A 23908-nucleotide genomic window follows, 5' to 3' on the forward strand; every position below is an offset into this window, starting at 1 on the left:
AAAGTGAAAAGTAATCGATGAAATCAAGTTAAGTTATTACCAGTGTTGGGCAATAATACGTTACTGTAACGCAGTTAATTTTGACAGTAACTAATACTCTAACGCAATACTATTTTAAATAAATTATCTCTGTTATCGTTACCATAAGGCATTTTGGCTGAAGTGTAGCCTACAGCCTAACCTGTTTACAGCAGCGACGCATTGTAGGATCGCTGGATGCCAACCACTGTAAGCATGAACCACTGTAAGCATGAAGCGTGTTTCTGTTTATTCATGTATGTGCGGCAGTAATGGTGAGTCAAGGCGAGAGCAAGACCAGTTACTCAAAGTGGAAATATGCTCAGTATTTCACATTAGTTGAGCATAAAGACAAAACCCTTTTAGTCAAATTTAAGCTATGCCTTTCTGGTTCGAAGGTCCTATCTACTGCGATAAACAGCAACTCCAATCTGGGGGTAGAAACTACATGCCTCGACAAAGCTAGAATCTAACCCGGTTACGGTGGACACACTCGGTAAGTCAAGCCCCTCAAGCCAAACAACAGCGACTAGATTTTAACCGGACTGTTAGCCAGGGACAGATCAACAAACAGTTTTGTGTTTGTATAAGCCATAACGCATAAAAGGGAACAGTAAAGAACGTTCTTTAAAAAAAGGAACTAAAAAGTTACTTTTAACAGTAACACGTTAACTTTTTGGTGTAAGTAATCAACAAAGTAATAAGTAACGGTAACTAGTTACTATTTCATAGTAACTAGCACAACACTGGTTATTACTTACTCAAGTTTAGTTATTACTTGCTGTTGTGCTAATTACATTATCTATTGGAATCAATGCTAGTCTAACCAGAGATTAGAAAGGACTCAGGCTGACTTGGTTAAATATAGCCAGTTAACGTTAAGACATTAGTGAAACTTACCTCAGTTTTCTTTTCCCAATTAGATGGATTTATGTTTTTGGGTTGTGTGTGTTTGTCCGAGATTAAAGGAAGTGCAATATCTCAAGAAAGAGTGTAATTATATCTATAACCAGCAAATGAAATTTGGGGAATTGATCTGATTAGGGCCATGGTCACATCTCAGTCAAATCAGAGCTCGTTTTTCTTCCTGTTTGCCAAACTTTCAATCTATTCAAAGGCAAATCAGTCTGGGTGTCAATTAGTGAGTAGGAGTTTCAATCCCAGGCCCTTGAGCAAGACACTTAAGCCCTTAACTGCTCAGTTGTATAAATGAGGTAAATGTAAGTTGCTCTGGTCAAGGTGCATCTACCAAATGCTATATATTTCAATATAATAACAAGGCAGAATCTTAAGGTTTGCATGCAAAAGTGGTACCGTGATAACAGCTTCAATGAGCATGTCTCAAAGTCAAAACTGGCATGATTCTTAGTAGTGCATTTGTCAACAAACTCATCTATAAACTCATCTGTAGGCTTTAAACTGAAATGAATGAGTGGTAAAATGAAAGGAGATATGAAGTAAAAAAAAAAAAAAAGGGGGGGAAGTTCAAAAGATCTCTGAAAAAATTTGTCACAGTCCAGAAGAAGAAACTATTAGCACAGGTTCTAGCACAAGTAACAAAGAAAGCCAGATGTTGATTTAGATGAAGAATGATGAAGAGAGGAACTAGACTCAAAAGGAAACCCAGACAGTATGATAATAAATCATTACATCACAGGTATAAAAGAGTGAAGAACAAAACAGAAAGTACTATTTTAAACAATAGCAAAAGAATGATCTGTTTAAACAAATTCTACTTCAGTGTGATTACATCATACCAAATTGTGTTTGATTTTTTTTTTGATGATTTGTTTATCTAACGCAACCAAGCATTTAAGCAAGCATTTAATAGCACTCTTCACCCTATAATAAAAGTGGGAAGCTTTATAGCCGAGTTGTCTGTACCATGACTACCAAGGTTCACTGAACGCATAAACTTTAATTCTCTCCTAAACAAACATTACTGCACCACTTCCACTTTTGTCAACATTTATTACTAAGAATCTCTGTAATTTACTGCTTCATTCTGTCTCCCGCATCTTACAGTGTGGACACACGAAGCCTGGATTTTGTTAGTTTTAATTCCTCCGGTTCCTGTCCCTTGTGGCCACAAACTCACTTGCCATCTTTACCCGAAAACCACAGCTTTACTCCTGAACTCAGTATCCAGCCTTCATTAGAAGCTTTCCCCGCAGAAGTAGTGCTAAGATTCTTCCAAGTCTAAATGAGTCCTAAAACAAACCAAGAGACGATTAAGATCTAACAATCCTCATCGTTGTTACGATTCGGCTTCATGAGACATTGGATTCAATTATACTGTCTACCATCTTGAAATTGTAACTGGCTTAATAAGCACACACGGAGCGAACATATAATCACAAAGAACCCAGACATCATAAAACCTCTCAACACCATTCATTATATTACAGGAGAGAAGTTTCTCCTGTCTGAGGCATTATATACAGTATATAGTAAAGTCAGGCACAAGGCAGGGGCACAACGTAGGCAGACATGCTGGATGAGGAGCCAAATTAACACAGGGAAACATTCACACACACTTTATGGACAATTTACAGAAGCCAATCAGCCTACAATGCATGTCTTTGGACTGGTGGATGAGACTGGAGAACCTGTAGTAACCCCCATGAGCAAGAGATGATGCAAACACCAAACACAGAGCAGAGGCAGGAATCAAACTGCCAAACCTGACCAGGCAAACATGCTAACCAACATGCCAACATTCACAACCCAATATAGGTTACATAAGAAATAAGGAAATAAGAAAAGACAGTTAATTAAACAGAAAAAGTCACAGTCATCGCTAGGGTTGGGTAACAAAAAAAAATTTCTGGTTCCGATTCCGGTTCCGGTTCTGCCTTACGATTCCCGGTTCTGATTCCGATTCCATAATAAAAGAAATGTGAAAAATAATGTACAATACTTAAACAATTCCATTTGTGTTTATTAATCACTCTTTAAATATTTTAAACAGAGAATTTCAATTCATATCTATTTAAATTCCAATAAATCCAACATCAAATTTAACATCCAGAATTACAACCTAGCAAAACAGTTAGCAAATTTTCGGAAGAAAAATGAACGTGTCTGCTTTCTCTGGGAGAAGACGAGACCTTTCCTGGCTTATTGTATCTCCAGCTGTGGAGAAAACCATCTCAGAGGGTGTAGATTTGCTTCATTGTTGTAGCTTTGGGAATTAATCCACACTTTAGACTTTTTTTAGACATGTTTAACACAAAGCGTTCCTCAGCACAGCAGCGCGAGTGACTGATTTCTGTGGTAAACTGCGTTAATTTGGTTGCGTGACTGTAAACAGTGTAAACAATTGATATTCATGAGGTAAGACATGGATATTTAAAGTGACCGCTCCCAGCGCTTTGCCTATCACATCGGAACTGCGTTTGGAACCGAAACTTAAAAAATTCCGCACGGTTCCGGTTCCTGTTAAACAGAACCGGTTCTGAATAAAAACCGGTTCTCGGTTCCCAACCCTAGTCATCGCAGAGATCTTAAACATCACTTTCAGTACAACTAGTTCTGTAACAAGCAGGTGGAGGTTCATGGAAACTCATCACTGGAATGGTGCGCCATTAAAGAGATCATAACATAATCTCAGACTAACGTTAAGGAAAAGAGAAGCCAGCAACGACATGAAAAGAGGTGCAGGACAACCGGAAAACAGCAAGAACAAGACTTACACAGAGAACAATAAACTACTAAAACTACTACTACTATATTCTAAAGATGCTCAGCAGTCTTAAAAACAAAATGTAAACAAATCGAAAATAGAAAAATCAAAGGAAAAAAAAAACAAAAAACAAACAGAAAAACTCTTCTGAAATAATTCAACTTTTTAAGATTTGGATAAAGAAGGGTTGTGTGTATGATTCCAAAAAAACACCAAATCCCGAGTGAAGCATGGGTGTGGGAGCATCGTGATATGGAGCTGCTTCTCTGATTCTACATGATAGAGGGATTACTATTAATTATTGCTTGTTATTAATTCATCTGCACAGAAGATAATAAATCTCTTGAATTTATTTTAAAATCGCAAGACTTATATTGTGACCTCTGGGGAACTGAGTACTTTTGGGGATTTTTTTTAGAACTGCATAATAATGCAAAGTAAAAAGACGTGTGTAAAGATATGTGTGTAAATTTCAAGTGGATCTAAGCACTGGGATTCTATTCAAATCGCAAACAATATGTCTTAACGATTTACCTTCATTATAAATATATGTTTAAGCACTAACCCTGATGCTGTAGTTTTGGGAAAGTGACATTATCTTTGTTCATGATTCATAATTCATTCAAAAAAAGGCTATATTTTTCACACAAATCGAATCAGTCTGTGACGGGTGACATTAGCCAGTGGACAGTAAGTCTTGCTAAAGCAATGCAGTAGGGTTTAAAACATTTCTGCCTATATTACATCACTGATCTGCCTTTTTCCATTTTTCCATCCTCTGTGGAATGTATTAGGCCAATGTTTTGAAGCTGGAACAACATTCACAGATCAGTCTTACTAGTCTAATCAATCATCAATTAAATATTTTCCAACCATCCGGCCTATAAACGAGGAGATCCGTTGATGTCAGCTTTGTCTCATGGTCGCTGTTAAGTCCAAACATTTTTAAAGACATTATTAAAAAAACAAAACAAAACAGGGGATTAAACTTAACCCCTTAAAATTGGTTAAATTCCCAATTTTTCTATCACCCAGTAGAGGACTAGATCAGATTGGACTCTCCAGAGTTTCATGATGTCTCTGAGGTTTTCTTCACCATCGCCAATAGCACATACTTTAATGATCTAAATCTACATCTGGGTTTCTGGACAGCTGATCTGAGGTTTCAGCAATGCTGACAAATCTGTACCACCATCGATGAGGTGTTTTGTTGAGGTTCAAAACCCAATATTGTATTGATAGAAAAGCGATGATGGATTGAGATGATGCAATTTTATAACAAGCTCAGCTCTTTATTGACTCAAAACATAGCAGATTAGAAAAGGGAAGGAAAGGAAAGGAAAGGAAAGGAAAATGAAAGGAAAGGAAAGGAAAGGAAAGGAAAATGAAAGGAAAGGAAAGGCAAGGCTGACTTCCTTTCCTTTTGCATTCCCTTTACATTTTTCTCTAGCTTTTTTATCTAACTGTTGTTATGTTAATGTTCTTCTTTGGAAAATTCACAATTTATCTATGAGGATTAAACAGTTTTTTTTTTCCGGTTTATATTTAGGGGTTGATAATAAAAGTAAATATATGAGATCATTTGAAACTTTAGCATTAATGTTCTTCCATGAGAATATTTTCTTACACACCGTATTTTCTCTTTATGTTACTAGTGGAAATTTCCCACACTTACTCAGAGAATGTCTCTTTGTCTCTCTCTCTCTCTCTCTCTCTCTCTCACACACACACACACACACACACACACACACACAAACACACAGATATTTAGATAGCCAGCTCTATACATACAAATATGTATATACAAACTGAAGTATAGCGGGCTGTCTTACACAGAGCCCACGTGGATGACAAGGTGGGAGACACCATGGACAGGGTTCCAACCCATCACAGTAATCACATAACATGATTAATGTAAGCATTCAGTGAGTCATTAGAACTTGTTATTTAGGTCAAGAAAACATTAGGAATAATTTTCCACAGGCTGATCTAAGAAGCTATAGACTTGGACAGAAAGCCATGTGGTTTACATGTTCCTGGAAGACTGCATATTTCCTTTGAGAACCCAAAGAAACAGGATCATGAAGGCCAAGGAGATATCAAAACAGAGCCAAGACAAAAGTTCTGTTAAAGCATTAGTTTTTTATTTAAAAAATCCCAAACCTTGAGCATAGTGGTACAAATTATTGAATCCAATATTATAGCATGGAAAGTATAACTACTACTGCAACTTTGCCTAGAGAAAGAAATCCACCAAAAGTCAGTAAACGAGTGACATGAGAGACACAGCGAAGATGTCATCGAGGTGAATATATATATACGTATCACTAAATCACAGATAATCTGCTTCCACGTCTGTTCTTATTTTCCCAGAATCGTTCCATTCGGATCAACTAGTTTTTTAGCGCTTAAGATTCTATTTCCTCCTTCCCATCATTTAAAACATGCTTTATTAAATATTTACCCATGTTTGTAGAACATGCCTGACAATCGGGGTAACACTTTATACTGCAACGTCGCCACACAAAACCCATGAGACCTCTGAAAGTTGAAAATAAATAATTTATTTAATAAAAATCTGTGGAACAAGGCAGTGCGTAGACTACATTCTGTATTAACGAGCACGACGGGCATCGACTGAACTACAGCTTCACAGACTCACACACACACATTTGTAAAGTGCAAGCATACGTTTCATGCATATTTACCTGAGTAAAAAAAAAAAAGGAAAAGGCTGAAGAGTAAAGGTAGGAAGTGCAGAGGTTTTGCCAGGCTGTTGTCGCCCTCTACTGCACGCGTTTGGTAGTACTATGAAGTATATTTAAAAAAAAAAAGCAAAAAAAAAAAAAAGCAAAAAAAAAAAAAAGCTTGAAAAATATAAATGGCTAAATATTAACCCACAAATAAATAAAAGAAACATCAATACAGTAGCTTTACAATAGACTCTTAGTGCCTATCCTGGAGGGATTAATGGCTTTCCAGTGATGAATATCAGTGCCATGGTATTATTACAGAATTTAAAAAAATGAGTCACATAGTTTTGGTCAGTCGTATCAGTTATTAGAGCGAAACCCCAGAAATCATCGGTCAGAAATATTTTACATCAGCGTTGCACTTGTAGATTTTCTGTTAAAGTAAGAACACAAATCAAAGTCACTACACGTACATGAACACTTGAAATGAACACTTACAGAATTTAAATATCTATATGTACTTCAGTCTGAGGAAGGCAGGAAGGATGAGGATGAGGAGTAGCGAGAATCAAATGAGCTTTAAAGCCTCATGGCACAGCAGCTAGGATGAGTATTAACTGCTTATACGGCTCTGCTTGAGAAGTGGGGCAAGAGATCAGGGCAAAAGAGGGAGGACAAGAAAAGTCCTGTACATAATGGCTAAATAAACAATTCATTCTACCTCATTTCTATGAATTTGTTATATAAAGGCTTTAGGATTTTAATAAGGAATTGATCTGGGTCTGTTCCAGAAAGTGGGAATGACGAAAATCCAGATTTTTTTTTTCTTCTTCCAGATACAAGGGTTCGTATGAACCTTTAGGCTCTTAGCTTAAGCGACTTAATCCTTCATATTTATTTAAACACTTGTAAAATTTTGGGACCTTTCACTAAAGCCCTTTGAATTGGATTTTCAAAATGTAAGAAAAAAATAATGATATATATTTTGAAAACTACTTGATTTGGTGAAATCATTAATAATAATAATAATAATAATAATTATTATTATTATTATTAATATTATTATTTACCATTTAGTATCTTCAGTATTTCATGCAGTGTTTTGTGATTTTTGTTGTCAAAGCTACCTGATATTGATCTTTATTTATTATTATTATTTATTTATTTATTTATTTTTATTTGCAACTTTTAGAATTTGTGGAAGAACACAAGCCCAAGATTCTTCTTCTAAACTTCTACCAGTGAGACACATTATAACGTGTTATGACGTCCTATGAGAGCTCCGCATGTGAATGAGGGCTTTGGCCTTTTGCGTGTTGTGATGACATCACACTGTGTGTCCCAGCTCAAATCTATGGGAAATCTGCTGGGGAAGGGAAAAAAAAAACTCCTCAAAATATCACAGAAAATATTCACGTTGTAAAATGTTGTGGCTTTTCACTGAAGGTCTGTATTTATTTTAAACACAGCAAATTCTCACCTTCATTTTCATTTTAAACCTCAATCTTCAATAAAACTCTTCTGTGTTTTGAACACAGGCCTTAATTTCTTTACAGTAAATTGCTCATTGGATCCAATTTTAGACCTAAAAACTGTTTTGAAATTTCATTTGTTGCTGAGGTTAATTTATTTGAAATGAAATAGAGTTACAATTCTATTTTAAGTTAAATTTTAAAAAATGATTTTAGTTTTTTTAGTTTAGTTTTTTTAGCCTTCTTTTTATATAGTGCGATAAAAAAATCTTTTGTTTTACTGATGAGAAATTGTCCTTTTTGTTTTTCGTAATCCTGGTTGAACGTATGAAGGATTATTTGGTTTAATTTAGTTTTTTTGGATTCGGTAATCGTGCTGACAGGATTAATTCATCCCAGTCCTCTTTCTGGAACAGACCCTTTTTACTCTTCTTTCTGCTTTGTTCGGGTTGCTCTCACTCGCTCAGAGGTTAGTTGTTCGTCTCGAAATACATGAAGTCCTGTAAAAGGAAGAAGAGAAATAGGAAAATAAATCAAAAACTGAAATATAAAGATTGTGTGTCCAGCAAAAATGCACAGCAATTGAAACTGGCAGAACAGAGCACCAGTGTACTGGGACAAAGGGATAAAGAAATGGATGAATTTCCTGAAACTAAGATTGGACAGGGTAAAGTGTGCTGGAGAAAAAGTGAGAAATTGTTCATGGTATGAGATTCCCAGTAGCGAGACCTGAGAGTCCGATGATCTGAGAGTACTCACAATGAGGAAGCAGAGTCCGATCATCACCGCTTTCATTCGGACATCGAGGTCCATGGGGAACTGGATCCCGAAGTTATCGGAGTCTGTAAAGACTTCTCGGAGAAGGCCGGACCACTGTTTACTGATTCTCCCGATGCTCACTTCATCCATGGTCAAAATCTGTCAGAAGACCGAAACACAAACGTTATTTATTCATGTAAAATGTTTGTATGCAGTCAATACATATATAGGGCTAGATTTAACTCTTTAAAAATATTATGTATTATTATTATTATTATTATTCTCACTCACTCTCACTCATTTTCTACCGCTTATCTGAACTACCTCGGGTCACGGGGAGCCTGTGCCTATCCCAGGCGTCATCGGGCATCAAGGTAGAATACACCCTGGACAGAGTGCCAACCCATCGCAGGGCACACACACACACTCTCATTCACTCACGCAATTACACACTCACACACTACGGACAATTTTCCAGAGATGCCAAATCAACCTACCATGCATGTCTTTGGACCGGGGGAGGAAACCGGAGTACCCGGAGGAAACCCCCGAGGCACGGGGAGAACATGCAAACTCCACACACACAAGGCGGAGGCGGGAATCGAACCCCCAACGCTGGAGGTGTGAGGCGAACGTGCTACCCACTAAGCCACTGTGCCCCCCTATCATTATTATTATTATTATTATAATTCTCCTGCGGATTTATGATATGAAGCATATTCCAGCCTGATGCTTAGATGGATTTAGCAGAAAACAAACAAGACTGATGATCAGTGAGATCTTGACCAATGACTGACTAACTAATCATTAAGGATCACGGTCATCTCTCATTGGCTAAACTTCTTACCCGATACTTTTAGTCATTTGGGGAAAAAAATGCTTTAGCATTGAGAAGCTTCCAGTGTATTTGAGGTAAACAGGAACCAATAAGCATAAGGATGCTGAGAATACTGTCTAATCACCAAACATGAGAAATATTGAAAAAGAACTTTTATTAGTCACAAATATAGTCCAGAAATCAGAGAGGGTTAAGGGCCTTGTACAAGGGCCCAGCATTCATTAGCTTAGCAAAGCTGGAACTTGAACCACTGACCTTCTGATCAGTAGAACCCTAACCATTGGGCCAATGCATTTAAATTAATATTAATATAGCTGTTACCAAAGTGTACATTATGTGTAAAATTTCTTATATGCAGTACTGTGCAAAAGTTTTAGGCAGGTGTGAAAAAATGCTGTAAACAAAGAACGAGTTCAGAAATCTAAATAATGATTGTTTATTTCTGTCAACAAGGTCACACGTAGGTTGAAACCCAGTCATGAACTGAAACAGAAACAGCTGTGTAGGAGGCTTAAAGCTGGGTGAGGAACAGCCAAACTCTGCTACCAAAGTGAGGCTGTGAAAGACAGATTCATGTCATGGCAAGGTTGAGCACAGCAACAAGACACAAGGAAGTTATACTGCATCGACAAAGACAAAGATTTCAAAACAGACTGGGGTTTCAAGATGTGCTGTTCAAGCTCTTTTGAAGAAGTACAAAGAAACGAGCAACGTTGAGGATCGTAGACGCGGTGGTCGGCCAAGGAAACTTAGTGCAGCAGACGAAAGACACATCAAGCTTATTACCCTTCGAAATCGGAAGATGTCCAACAGTGCCATCAGCTCAGAACTGGCAACCAGTCGGACTCAGGTACACCCATCTACTGTCCAGAGAAGTCTGTGGTCTTCATGGAAGAATTGCAGCCAACAAGCCATACAGTACGTCGGACGTGGGAACAGGGCCAAGCGACTCAAGTATGCACGGAAACATAGGAACTGGGGTGCAGAAAAATGCCAGCAGGTGCTCTGGACTGATGAGTCAAAGTTTAAAATATTTGGCTATAACAGAAGGTGGTTTGTTTGTCGAAGGGCTGGAGAGCGATACAATAATGAGTGTCTGCAGGCAACAGTGAAGCATGGTGGAGGTTCCTTGAACATTTGGGGCTGCATTTCTGCAAATGGAGTTGGAGATTTGGTCAGGATGATTAATGGGGTTCTCAATGCTGAGAAATACAGGCAGATACTTATCCATCATGCAATAGCATCAGGGAGGCATATGATTGGCCCCGAATTTATTCTGCAGCAGGACAACGACCCCGAACATACAGCCAAAGTCATTTAGAACTATCTTCAGCGTAAAGAAGTACAGGAAGTACTGGAAGTGATGGCACAGCCCCCACAGAGCCCTGATCTCGACATCATCGAGTGTGTCTGGGATGACATGAAGAGACAGAAGGATGTGAGAAAGCCAACATCCACAGAAGATCTGTGGTTAGTTCTCAAAGATGTTTGGAACGACCTACCGGCCGAGTTCCTTCAAAAACCGGGTGCGAGTGTACTGTACCTAGAAGAATTGCTGCTGTTTTGAAGGCAAAAGGCTGGTCACACCAAATATCGATTAGATTTAGATTTCTCTTTTGTTCCTTCACTGCATTTTGGTCATTTACGGAAATAATTGTTTAACACTTCCATTTTTGAAAGCATTCTTTGTTTACAGCATTTTTTCACACCTGCCTAAAACTTTTGCACAGTATATATATATACATATATATATATATATATACAGATATACATTTTTCACCTTCTACACAGCAGTCAGCTCTTTCTAAATCACACGACGGCTACCGGATGAAGATGAACAGAGATGCATAACATACTCAGAGGAAAGCCACTTCTGACCATGATTGGCTATTGTTGTGATTGACATGGGAGAGAGAGTATGGCCCCTCCCATCCAGAGATTATAGCCTGTTTAGCCCCCAGGCTCCCAGTAACAGATGGAGTGATCAGGATTTGAACTGCATGACATCAACAACGGTATCAGATCTAGCACTGTGGTGGGTTTTTCCCCCACCTGCTGTAGTGCAAAGTGGCATATAAGTACGCATCGTCTCCAAAAAAAAAAAAAACTCTGCTCTTTTAGGTGAGGATTGAGTTCCAACCGAAATGAGCGGGTACAATATGTTTTCCTCTGTAGATATTTTATATGTAGTGTTAAGTGGGTTTCCCACAGGGTACGTTTGCCGCAGTCCGACTTCGAGTTGCTCTGGTTTGACTCAGATTATTCTATCGAACAACAGGGAATAGATGTTCGTTTTACGTCATCACAAACGCACATGGAGAACACAAACATATCGACTCAGCATTTTTTTCGTTTTGATTTTGGTCTATTATGTGCGCTAAGACACTTCGCTTTGTTTGGGTCCCACACCAACCCCAGGATAAACAGAAATGAATCACAGAAACAGAACAACCAAAACAAGGCCAATGAGTCGTTCGGGAGCCAGAAGAGTGAGCCAAATGATTCGACTCACTGAAAAGAGCTGGAAATCCAATCAATAGTGCTGAGAGGGAATTCGGACCTTTCATCCGTGAAGTGAAGACAGATGGGAAGAACAGGGACTCACCTGCCATTTGAAAAAGATTAATGTCTTTTATGGAATAAATTATATTTAGTCTCTCATATTTAGTCTTGGGTTAAAATACGGTCATTCGCATGTGCTCTTAAGTCATCTCTTTGGGTAAAAAGTGTGTATGAAGTGTGTTTGTTACCCAAATACATGACTCTGATCTTTTGATTACATCCTTGATTTAAGACTAGTCTTTAATTTCTCTTTATTATCTTTTATTTAAGAACGCCGTTCAGCAGCTGATGATGAACACCTGAGCAGAATTATTTCCTATATGAGCTTCTCAAGAGTGTTTTCTTTTTTTTCCCTCTAGGTTTAAGGGACTTAAATCTTGGACAATCCTCCAGCATAGTGACACAGAGTCGTACCTTCTGGTGGTCATCATTAAAAAAGAAAAGAAATCCCTTGGCTTGTGAGGTTTTAGCTTAATGCTAGTCTTAAGGTGTGTCTGAAATTGCATAGCAGTGCACTATTCTACTCCATTGTGTACAATCGAGGAAGAAGAGCAGAGCTACTGGGCTTGGCCGCCGGGTGAGAACATTTTCAAGATGGCCGACAACACTCCGGTTGGAAAATACGTCTTACAAGCGTCTTTGAAATTAGCCCAGGTTGTGTGGTTCATTTTTCGACATTCCAGAATATTCTGCTATTGTGAAGACGTTAGTGTTCATTTACAGCATTTAGCAGACGCCCTTACATCCAGAGCAACTTACATTTTTCTCATTTTTTTATACAACTGAGCAATTGAGGGTTAAGGGCCTTGCTCAGGGGCCCAGCAGTGGCAGCTTGGTGGACGTAGGACTCGAACTCACAACCTTCCGATTGGTAGCCCAACACCTTAACCACTAGGCTAATACATCCCAGTCTGAGGCGATTCTACACTTTTAACATTCAACCGGCAACCTTAAACACTCAAAGCGCCATTTGGACCCGTTTCCCACAGAAGAAAAACACACAGGGAGCCACAAAACCCATTTGACATCTAAAATGAAGATAACGCTGCATATATTGTTTTTTTTACCTTTATGGAAAGTGTAGAAAAAACTGTAGTGTGTTGCATTTATGAAATCAATGAACTGCTACAGTGTAAACAAACTTATTTCTGCAGGCAAACAAAAATATTTTGAACAGTTTGAACTAACCTTAAACAAAAAAGACGCTGGGTTGAAGGTTACTTTCAAATAAAATGTACAATGTCTAATCGAGTCCTCTTCGTATTCATGACGTCAAAATTTTAACTTGCCGGCTGCAGCGAACCAAAAATGCGTCTGCTTTTGTGTCGGATTTCGCGAGTCGGCATTTACGACGCATATTTTGAGCGACAAACAAATTAAACCTGGTTTATTTTAATGTTACAAGAGCATCATGATCTTAGACTTTAGAATAACATTTTTTTTTAAAAACTAACTAACTAAAATAAAATAAATTTAAATTAAATATTTACTGTCCAAATCTACAGGGAGCCGCAGCAGAGGGATGAAAGAGCCACTTGCGGCTCCGGAGCCCCGGGTTGCCGACCCCTGCTCTAGACCCTACACTACTTGATGCCTAGTGTGTAGTATGTCGTTTAGGATGCGGCTTTAAATTTTATGCTAGCTTCTCCTGCAAAAGACAAAAACTCCACTAGGGGGAGCATGGTTTATCTGACAAACGTGCGAGTGAAGCACATCATATATAAACCTTAACAGTGACTTTTTTGTTGTTGTTGTTGTTAGTTTGTTTTAACCTCCATTAACCTCTTTCAGTTCTGAACAGAACCCCAGGGATCTCTTATTTGAAGTGCATTTCACCCAATCTGCAGCACTCATTAATCTCTTAAGGCTTGGAGAATCTCATGTGGTGCCAGAGTGATGATGAATGATATGGGCAGAGACCCGGTACCTCAAAGTCGACGTCTGGAAGGCAGCTCCAGCCGCAGAAGGGTCCCTGCAGCTTCAGTACAGGCTCCTTGTTCTCATTCTGGATGGTGAACTTGGGAAGGAAAGGATGCCACTCTTGGAGCACATAACCAACAATGTTCCCTGGTGGAGACTGAACCTCCAGCTGAGAGGAGAAATAGACAGAGACACACAGAGAGAGAGAGAGAGAGAGAGAGAGAGAGAGAGAGAGAGAGAGAGAGAGAGATTTACTCAAAACCCAACTGGAAGACTTCCTGGAAACTTGGAAACTGTTCCACTTGGTCTGAATTTCCATTCATAAAAAAAGAAAAAAAAAAAGAACGCTGCCTGCCAAAACATCAGCGAGAGCTGGGATCGTTCATCTGCACGCCTTGCCAAGCCGGGAACATCAGTACCGACCCTGACACGAGATCTCTGTCAGGACAGAAACATCATGGGTAATAAAACAAGATCCTGGCTCAAAATGTTCAAATTACTTGAATCTGTCTAATCGTTTCAGCATCACAGAGACGAGGTTTTCCTTCGGTGTAAAGTCTTGTATTCTCTTCATTGTGGATTAGATGTCACTCGATTCGGCAGTGAAGTTATAGAACAAAGGTCACTGTCGAACCCAAAAACAGCTGAAAGTCGGGGTAATGTACAGTAGACCAAGCTCGTAATGACTTTTAAAGATGGAGGGAAGAGTTACACATGACGCTACAGCGATGTTTTTACTGCCACAGGAAGATCTTTAGGACTGAAGTTTACACTTTCTGATTTCTCTGGGTTTGGGTTCTTTTTTCTTCAAGAAAGAGGAAGAAATTCCACAATAAATGGATAAAAGTCCAAATGTGTCATTTGTTGTTAAAATAAAAATTTGTGATGGGAAAATTACATCTTAGAACATCATCTTGAATATACTCAAATATTTAGCTTTCTATTTATTTAAATATTTCTATTTTCTTTTTTTTTCCTTTTTTTTATCAATACTGCCAATAGAACACAAGCTTAAGCTTAAAAATAGTCAAATTGGTTTAGAAATTGGTTTAAAAATCTTTAAATTTGGTTTCTAATAATTATTTTGGTTATATTCAAGATGCATACGCTTTTCACTACTGTTCACTGGAAACTCTAGTGTTCACTGGAGCTCTTTATTGGTAGATATTCCCATTGCTCTTAAAGAAATTGTATAAAAAAAGTATATTTAACAAATAAAAAGATGTTCTTTCAGTAAAAAAAAAGAGGCAAATGAGACACTTAGGATCTGAAGGTATACCAATAATCTAGTCTTGTGCTACACAACACACTCGTTGCTCGGGGCACTCACCTCTTGAAGACAGCACGGGAAGAAGCAGGACATGCACTTTAGGGGTCGGCTGACTGTGATCACTTCCTGACCGAAGTTATCCAGGATGCGAATGGTGAAGGAGCGCAGAGGGCCGCAGCACTGCCGCGTTAGACAGTCGTTCTCCTCCACCGCGTAGAACACGTTCTGGCCCAACGAGTTCTTGATTTCATACTTGTTATTGCTCTCGAAGCCGACCAGAGCTGCAAACACATTTCCACATTAGTGCGAAACGGTTGTCAGGAAATGTCACTGCTGACTGTCTTAACACTGATATGAATGGTAGAGGAACGACTATTAACGCTCTATCTACTGAGACGTTTGTGTGAAGCGTTGTTCGGCTACATCCATATTTTCACCTGATTTTCAGGTATTGATTGGGTTTCAGTTGCTGAGCATGTAGCTGTAACGTTCTAAAACCACATCGTTTCACACTGTACACAGTCAGGTTTAGTCTTGTAGTATTATTATATATATAATTATTATTTTTTTCATATCACATTTCCTAATGTTCTTTGAAACATTTCCTAATGTTGTTTGAAACAACACTTAAAAGTGTATATACATTTACATGCATACACACACACATACGTGTATATATATATATGTGTGTGTGTGTGTGTGTGTGTGTGTGTGTGTGTGTGTGTGTGTGTGTGTGTGTGTGTGTGTGTGTGAAAAGTGGGATGCAAAAGTTTAGGAACCGCTGACAATTTCCATGATTTTCATTTATAAATATTTGGGTGTTTGGATCAGCAGTTTCTGATTCAAAAACTGATTCCTCTGCGATAACTTTTTGTAGCCTTCCCCTAAACCATAATGTTCAACAAACTTTGTTTTCAGGTCATTTGGGAGTTGTTTTGAGGCCTCCATTTTGCCACAAGGTGAAATAAGATATTCAGTTAAAATAATGATATTTTATGTTCAAATAAAGAGATACTGAATCAAATAAAACTATACATACCTTGATATAACACAATGATGAAATGCTGTGCAGAAAGTTTTCCCCACAACTTGCAGTTCAGCTTTACTTTTTTACTCTTTATGAACATATTCCCACTGTATGTGGATGCCCAACATGTTAAAGGAAAAAAAAACCCTTGCCATGTTTAAGGAGCTCTTAAATCTCCTAGATGTCAGCTGAGTGTGAGTAATAAGGTCTGTTAAGGTAATGTGACGGTTTCTTATCCTTATTCAGCTTTGCTTTTTCGCTGCACTCACTTAAAATCTGATTTATTATCCATAGACATGATCCATGATGCTGTGTGTAAGTTCTGAAGCCTCAGTCTAACCTCCAGACCTACGGTAATCATTTCCTTGTCTCTCCCCCTCCCCCCCAAATCCAGAACTACACAAGTATAATATTTGAAACAATTTCATAGTTAAACATACTATGTGCAAATTTAGACTGCATAGATATCTACTATTGGTAGAAATGACAATTCAGATAGATCAAATGGAATTCAGGATGAAGTACTTAATAAAATGATCCAAACTAAAGAGAAATATGTTTTCCATTTCTGACTACAGTGCAATCTGTAACAGCATATTTAAAATGTAAGCTCCATCCTCTTTACAAAGGAGTCAAAAGTGTAAAGGCACTCCTGGGTAACATTACAGTCACCTTTGTTCGGCCAGAAGCTATAGGCCTGGTCAAGCTACGGGTCATGCGTCCATGGTGACACAAACTAAGTATCTGCTGCACAGGCGTGTATACAAAGCTGGGTAGGAGAGTGGCCACTCCTGGTAGGGGATAAACAGAATTTTTTTCCCCAGGAATTGACAGAGAAATTCAGAGTTTTCGACAGTGCCCCCAATTTCAATAAACAGCCCCCAAGACGCCAGCACCGATGCCCCTTATCCCAATGCCGATGATAGAGGTACTATGCGAGCATGGATGCTGTTGGGCCGCTTGCCAGAGTCATCCCAGGGTCATAATTGTGGTTGTGGATTACACCACCAGGTACCCTGAGGCGGTCCCTCTTCATAAGGGCACTTCCTGCAACATGACAAAAAAACTGATGCTCCTCTACTGTATGTCTGGGTTGAGATACAATAGGACATGTTCACAGGCCCAGTTATGCCATTTACATCCTGACTTATGATAGTTCAGTGTCGTTTGTTGCAAATAAAACACCGGAGGATGTCCGCCGTTTCCAGCAGACACTGAAGGGGATGTAGTGCCGGGTGGTAGACAAGGAGGGAAGGGATTGGCACCTCCCCAGCCAACCAAAAGGATGTGGGGCAGGATAAGGTCCCATTCCCTTCCCACCTTGTCTACCACCCAGCACTGCATCCCCTTCAGTGTCCACTGATGGAACCACATGGCACATACATCCACAGGGTTCACACCCTTTAAGCTCCTGTTCGGAATGTAACCACAGGTCCTGCAAAACGTGGCCAAGGAAGTGTGTGGGAAGAGCAGCAGTCACCGCTCAGGTCAGTTATCAAATATGTCCAACAATTGTAAGAACATACTGACAAAGTAACCTCTATCGTGGTTCCACCCTTATCACTCTGCGTTCGCCACCACCGCTGACCTAGCCGACAGTGCCTGCTAACCTTTCACCGAGTCAGACACATACACTCAACCTGCCTGCCAAAGTCACCAGCTATGCCATCCAACCTCCAGCCCGCTACTTCACCCAGTACGACACTTACGTCACATTTCTTCTACCCATCACAGCACATGTAAAGTTTCTTTATTAACGTAATAAACCACATTTTCAAAATTAGCTTTTTTGGTTCTCAAGATGGGGGAAAAGAGTGCACGAAAATGTCCCTGGTACATTTATATTTCTCATTCTTTTTCCAAAACATTTATGGTAGAAACAATAATTAAGTAAATAAATAAACATATTATTCATAACAAAAGGACTAGATCTTTGGTTTTAGTAAAGTATTCTATTGTGCAAATATTAGATAGAAATGAATGCATTAACTACTAGATGATCATTTAGGGCCTTTTTACACCTGCTCACTTCATGTGTTGTCTCTGATCCGATAGCTATCTGATTTGTTAAAACTGTCCCATTTACATTAGGCCACATAAACGCGTCTCGGCGAATCGGATATCGATCCGATCTTTCTACTCCCGCCCAAAATGCTAATATATTTTACCTCATTTCCGGGGTAATTGAAACGGAACACGCTTTGGTGTTTGCGGGTTTTCAGAATACGATCAAAAAGAAGACGAAAAAACTCGTTACGACGGTTATGCTACAAAAAACAACATTTACTGTTTGCTGCATTTTCGCTGGTGGCACCAGCGCGTTTTAAGACCCAGGACACCTGGGCTTGAACAACCACATTCATTTACACCTGTCCAGTTTCATCTGAAATGCGTCCCAGACCACCTCCTGAAGTCTCCATATAGACCTGGTCTTTTTACCATCGGATAGCTCTCCGATCACAGAAAACACATGTGACCAGGTGTAAAAAGCCCCTTAGATGTAATTAAATTATCTTCTCAGACAGGCCAAGACAACACTTTTACTTCCTAACCATACAACACTCATCATACACACAGTAATCACTTAGTACTTGTACTACAGTACAAACAGGGCAGTGAGTGTAAACCTGTGATGAGGCCATTAGCTCACTCTATTTTATGGATCATACTAAGCAGGTCTCTAGAGCTCACTCAGCTCGAGGTGGGACAGGAGGACGTGTGCTAGTTTAACAAGATAACAGGCTCTTGAGATTTTGCATAGACACAAGGGAAGTAGCCACATAACCTAGATATCACGAACCAACCCTGTGACTGCTATTGATCTTACCCTCGATGAGCTCCACCTTCTGTTTAATCAGCAGCTGATCGATCTGCAGTAGATAAGATCATGTTTTAATTGTATGCGCAACAATATAGTGTACAGCATGCAATGAAATATACGAGTTACCTGAATGACAACACACTTCTTATCAAGTGTATTTCTTATCAAGTGAAGGAAAACATGCTGTAGAAACACATTCTGTTAGCACATGAAGCTCTTACCTGTGTCAGGTACTCAAGCCCAGGTGGGTAACTGGGCATCCCAGGGTTGGGCATCATGTACATTTCTGCCATGTTTGTCTTCTGAGAAAAGCAAAACAGGTCAAAATGAATAATTAAAGATACCAGCACCAAATTTATCCTACAATGATTTTGTGTGGCTCTAAACTTTATTTACTCAACTCTCTTTCCCAGAAGAGTTTTGCTTTCTTAATAACCAGCGTTGATTTTTTTTTCCCTTGTAATGTACCATGTTTTCTTTATCTAGCTAGTTCAAATTTTATTTGTCACATGCAGACATGCAGTGAAATGCTTTAAGTTTTCACATATCCCAGGTTATTATGAGCCTGGGGTCAGAGCGCAGGGTTAGCTATAGTACGGCACCCCTGGAGCAGGTGAGGTTAAGGGCCTTGCTCAAGGAAACAACGTTGATGTCTCAACAGCTTGGGGGCTTGAACCCCAACCTTCTGATCAGTAACTCGAATCCTTAACCACTGAGCCATCACATCACCAGTTGTGCCTTTGGCAATATATTCATGTAAAAGGTTTCAAGAAAACAAAAAAATGGTTCACACAAATGTTTCTCTTCAGAGTAAATGGTGATATCCATCTAAGGGAGTGGAAGACACCTTGAGAGGAACCAGACAGACTGTATCTGACTGTAGAAAGAACATTATTCATAATAACACTCTCTGGTGTTTATAACAGTTTATAATCACACCCTCCAGTGTCACCCAAAGGAGGATGAGGTTCACTTTTGTGTCTGGTTCCTCTCAAGGTTTCTTCTACTTCCATCTAAGGGAGTTTTTCCTCACCACAGTCACCTCAGTCACCTCAGACGTGTTCATTAGAGATAAATACAAACGCATTTAAATATAAGTCTAACATTAATCTTGAATCTTTGCATAAATCTTTGCACTATTTTATAATATTTCTTATGTTCTGTAAAGCTGCTTTGAGACAATGTCCGTTGTTAAAAGCGCTTGAATTTGAAACTTTTAATTTGAATGAAATTGAATTGAATTCATTTTCATTCTGCTGGCAGAACGAAACCAGCGGAGAGTGGTCGCTCTTTGCTTTTCTGCAGTCAACAACCATCTCTTTAGTTTGATCAACATTCAGAGACAGGTTGTTGGCTCTACACAAGACAGTTAACTGTTGCACCTCCTCTCTGTATGCTGACTCGCCGTTCTTGCTGATGAGACACACCACGGTCGTGTCATCGGCAAACTTGATGATGTGGTTCGAGCTGTGCATTGCTACACAGTCGTGAGTCATGAGTGAACAGTAGTGGGCTTAGCACACAGCCCTGCGGGGCTCCAGTCCTAAGTGTGGTGGTGCTGGAAATGCTGTTCCCAATCCGGGCTGACTGAGGTTTCCCAGTCAGGAGATCCAGGATCCATTTGCAGAGGGAGGTGTTCCGTACCAGCAGGCTCAGCTTTTCAATGCTGAATGCTGAACAGAAGTCTATGAACAGCATTTGTACATAAATTAAGGGTTGTGGCAATGCCATCGTCTGTGGAGCGATTTGGACAATACGCAAACTGCAGGGGGTAATTATTTTAAATTTATTCTGATGCATTGCACTGCTTCTACATAACTGGCTGATTGAAAAATTGCATAAATATTCAGTGCATACAGTAGATAGTTCCATAAAATAAAATAATAAATCGATGTTAGGATCAGTTTTCTATTCGTTCATTCATTAAATTCTATATTCTTTCACCAAATAAAGCCCACATGAATGCAAGGATTGGCTCAGAGCAAGATCAGAAAAAAAATCAAGCAGCGTTTCGTATGGAATGATTGTTATGCTGACCTTCAGGAACATACTTCCATTGACACACTTACAGAAATGGCTAATCCCTCACAAATCGATCATGGTTACTACAGATATCCTCCGGCAGCATTATGTAACTATAACTAATGTACTGAAATCTCATTCCATCAGAATAGCACTTAGCTAAATGGTCAGGAGAAGGATATTAGGCATTACATGCTACTTACCCTTCATGAATCATGGGTTGTATTATATAGAAGAGCTTGCATTATATAGAAGAGAATTCTTTTACTTTAATGGGATCATTTACAGTGTAACTGGGTGTCGTAATTCTCGGAAAATGCTTTTCTCTGAGCTTTAGCCGGGTTTATTCAAGAATTTATCAAGAAACTCACAGTATACGGATTTAAATGCAGTGCAATTACATATATATCTTTTCAATACATCTTTTCAGCACAAAATAAACCTTTGAAAGCTAACAGTTCAGGGTTTCAATAGATTTTTATCTTCCAACAGTCATCTTCCGTTCATATCTCCAACACCAGAGGAGTCAGGTTTTGTTTGACTTCAGGTTCCACGGTTAATTTTCTGCTTATATGGTCAACTCGATATCTTAGGTGAGGACAATTTAAGATTTTTAAGTTGTTGTTTTTTTTGTTAGCATTAACAGTTTTTATTTAATTCAATTTTATTTCTAGCGCTTAACAATGAACATTGTTACAAATCACCTTCACAGAGATATACAAGTTAAGGACATAAATTAACATTCTTTAAAATGTTAGAACTTACAAAAGTTGGAAGTTCATCATTCTGTTTTTACTCAATGCTCTAGCTGCAGTCCTGTTTTGTGCTAACTCTGAGATTTAGTCAAAACTTGATTTGAAAGTCAAATTTTAACACAGAAATCTTGCATATTTACACACTGCATGCCAGAACCATGTACACTGGTAACTGACTGCAATTGATTTGCTCCCAAGTGTTATAATATTCTAAAATTCCAATTACTTTTTGGTACATTATTAAAGGTAGCGTAACATGATTTATATGACGCTGGATGAAATGCATGATTGATAGTCATTATTTAATTGTAACTCCGATGCGCCATGACAGCTAAAAGAATTGCTTTCACTAGATGTTCGATTGTGGCTGTGGGGATTTGTCTTCATTCAGCTATAATAACAATAGTGCAGCGGTGTCCAATTTATCCGGAGAGGGCCGGTGTGGGTGTTTTTATTCCAACCAAGCAGAAGGCACACCAGAGTCTACTAAAAGCCAAGAACAACTGATTAAACAGGTGTGGCTTCTGCTTGATTGGAATGAAAACCTGCACCCACACCGGCCCTTTCCGGATAAGATTAGACACCGCTGCATTAGTGAGATCTGAATGGGGTTGAGTCAGAGTCAGGGCTCTGTGCAGGACACATGTGTCCTTACATATGGAATGTTGTAGCCTAGTGGTTAATGTTCATGAGTTCGAATCCCAGGTCCACCAAGTCGCCACTGCTGGGCCCCTGAGAAAGGCCCTTAACAGTCAATTGCTCACTTGTATAAACTGAAATAAAAATGTAAGTCACTCTGGATAAGGGTGTCTGCTGAATGCTGTAAATGTAAATAGACACATAAACCATGTGCTTTGTGGGCTCGTTCCTCCAGTAAAGAAAAAATTGATATTACAGCATAAGAAAACATTTAATATAATTGTCGTTTGGTTGTAACAGTTTAAGGGATGATACACATATGGGTGTGACGTCACAAAGCTTTCCATCTGTATGATATCTGAATGCATTACACACAAGAAATATAAGAAAGACTGAAATGTAACAACAAACCCAGTTCTCTCCCTTACTTTTGCATACAGTTCATTATTTTCAGCCCCTTTTCTTTAATCCACCAAGCAAAGCAGATTCAGTGATACAACAATAAACTCTATTGTACATTAGAAACAGCAATAAAACCCGTTTACTCTGACGGACGTAATAGAAGATTTCTGTTTACATCACGAAAGAAAGGATCCGCATATGCATGTGTTTTATTGGAGGATGACTAGATCCCAGCAGGACCAGATCCTATGTGCTTACCGTTTATTGTAGGCGTCACCAAACCCAATGTGATGGACAGAATCAACCCCTGAGCGACATGTTTACTCTAAAAATATCAACCTATCTAAAAACAAACGAGCACACAACTAGTCTAAAAACGCGTTTTCTACGTTTATACAATAAACTTCAGAAATAAATCGCCTTTACAAACCTACCATTACTGTCATTTGTAAAAGAAACGAGACGGATCAAGTGCGCTGGACTTCCCATCTATAAACTCACGCATTTGATTGGCTCTTAGTGATGTGTCGTTCAAAGAAGAGTCGACTCTTTAGTTGATGGATTAAATGAGTCGGTTCTTATGTCGACAAATCGCTATACTATAAATTCTCCGACAAGCCGGTTGCCATGGCAATAACAACGTAAACGCAAGCACTAGAGCTTTAATACTTTATTCCGTTTTAATGAGAAGAATGTTACGTACAGTGATTAACAAAATAGACTCATATAGCGGTTCGTTGAATCGATAATTACGATTCTTTACATTTAAAATATTATATTATTCTTTTTTTAATACAAAGAAAATGAACGTCTGGCAATAAAGCTGATTCTGATTCTCATTCTGATTCTGATGTGCAAGGAATTATAGTCACGGGTCAAAAAAAAAAAAAAAAAAAAAGGAATCGTTTGGGACAAAAATAGAAATAAACCGTTTGGGAGCCGAAAGAGTCGAGTCATAGTGGTGAGCCGAGTCAGATGAGCTGACTCACCAAGAAGAGCTGGGATTCCCGTCACTATTTGTTGTT

General features: G+C 38.9%; 1 protein-coding gene across 3 annotated transcripts; it reads right to left on the reverse strand.

The window, feature by feature from the left end:
• Positions 1–6245: 6245 nt before the first annotated feature.
• On the reverse strand, positions 6246–23443 carry si:ch73-206p6.1 (phospholipid scramblase 2). Of its 3 annotated transcripts, XM_047811659.1 has the most exons (8): positions 23318–23380; positions 23142–23226; positions 19287–19367; positions 19072–19114; positions 15278–15498; positions 13955–14116; positions 8628–8786; positions 6246–8368 (listed from the first exon to the last, which is right to left on the reverse strand). In XM_047811659.1, exons 3-8 carry the CDS (start codon positions 19356–19358, stop codon positions 8339–8341), a joined length of 687 nt encoding a protein of 228 aa, XP_047667615.1. In that variant the 5' UTR covers positions 19359–19367; positions 23142–23226; positions 23318–23380; the 3' UTR covers positions 6246–8338. The 3 variants fall into 3 exon arrangements, with proteins under 3 accessions (XP_047667615.1, XP_027015800.1, XP_027015801.1); XM_027159999.2 differs by lacking the exon at positions 23142–23226 and having other exon boundaries at positions 23318–23443; XM_027160000.2 differs by having other exon boundaries at positions 23142–23405.
• Between the last annotated feature and the right edge of the window lie 465 nt (positions 23444–23908).

This window comes from Tachysurus fulvidraco, chromosome 3 (assembly GCF_022655615.1).
Source record: "Tachysurus fulvidraco isolate hzauxx_2018 chromosome 3, HZAU_PFXX_2.0, whole genome shotgun sequence".
Taxonomy (NCBI): Eukaryota; Metazoa; Chordata; class Actinopteri; order Siluriformes; family Bagridae; genus Tachysurus; species Tachysurus fulvidraco.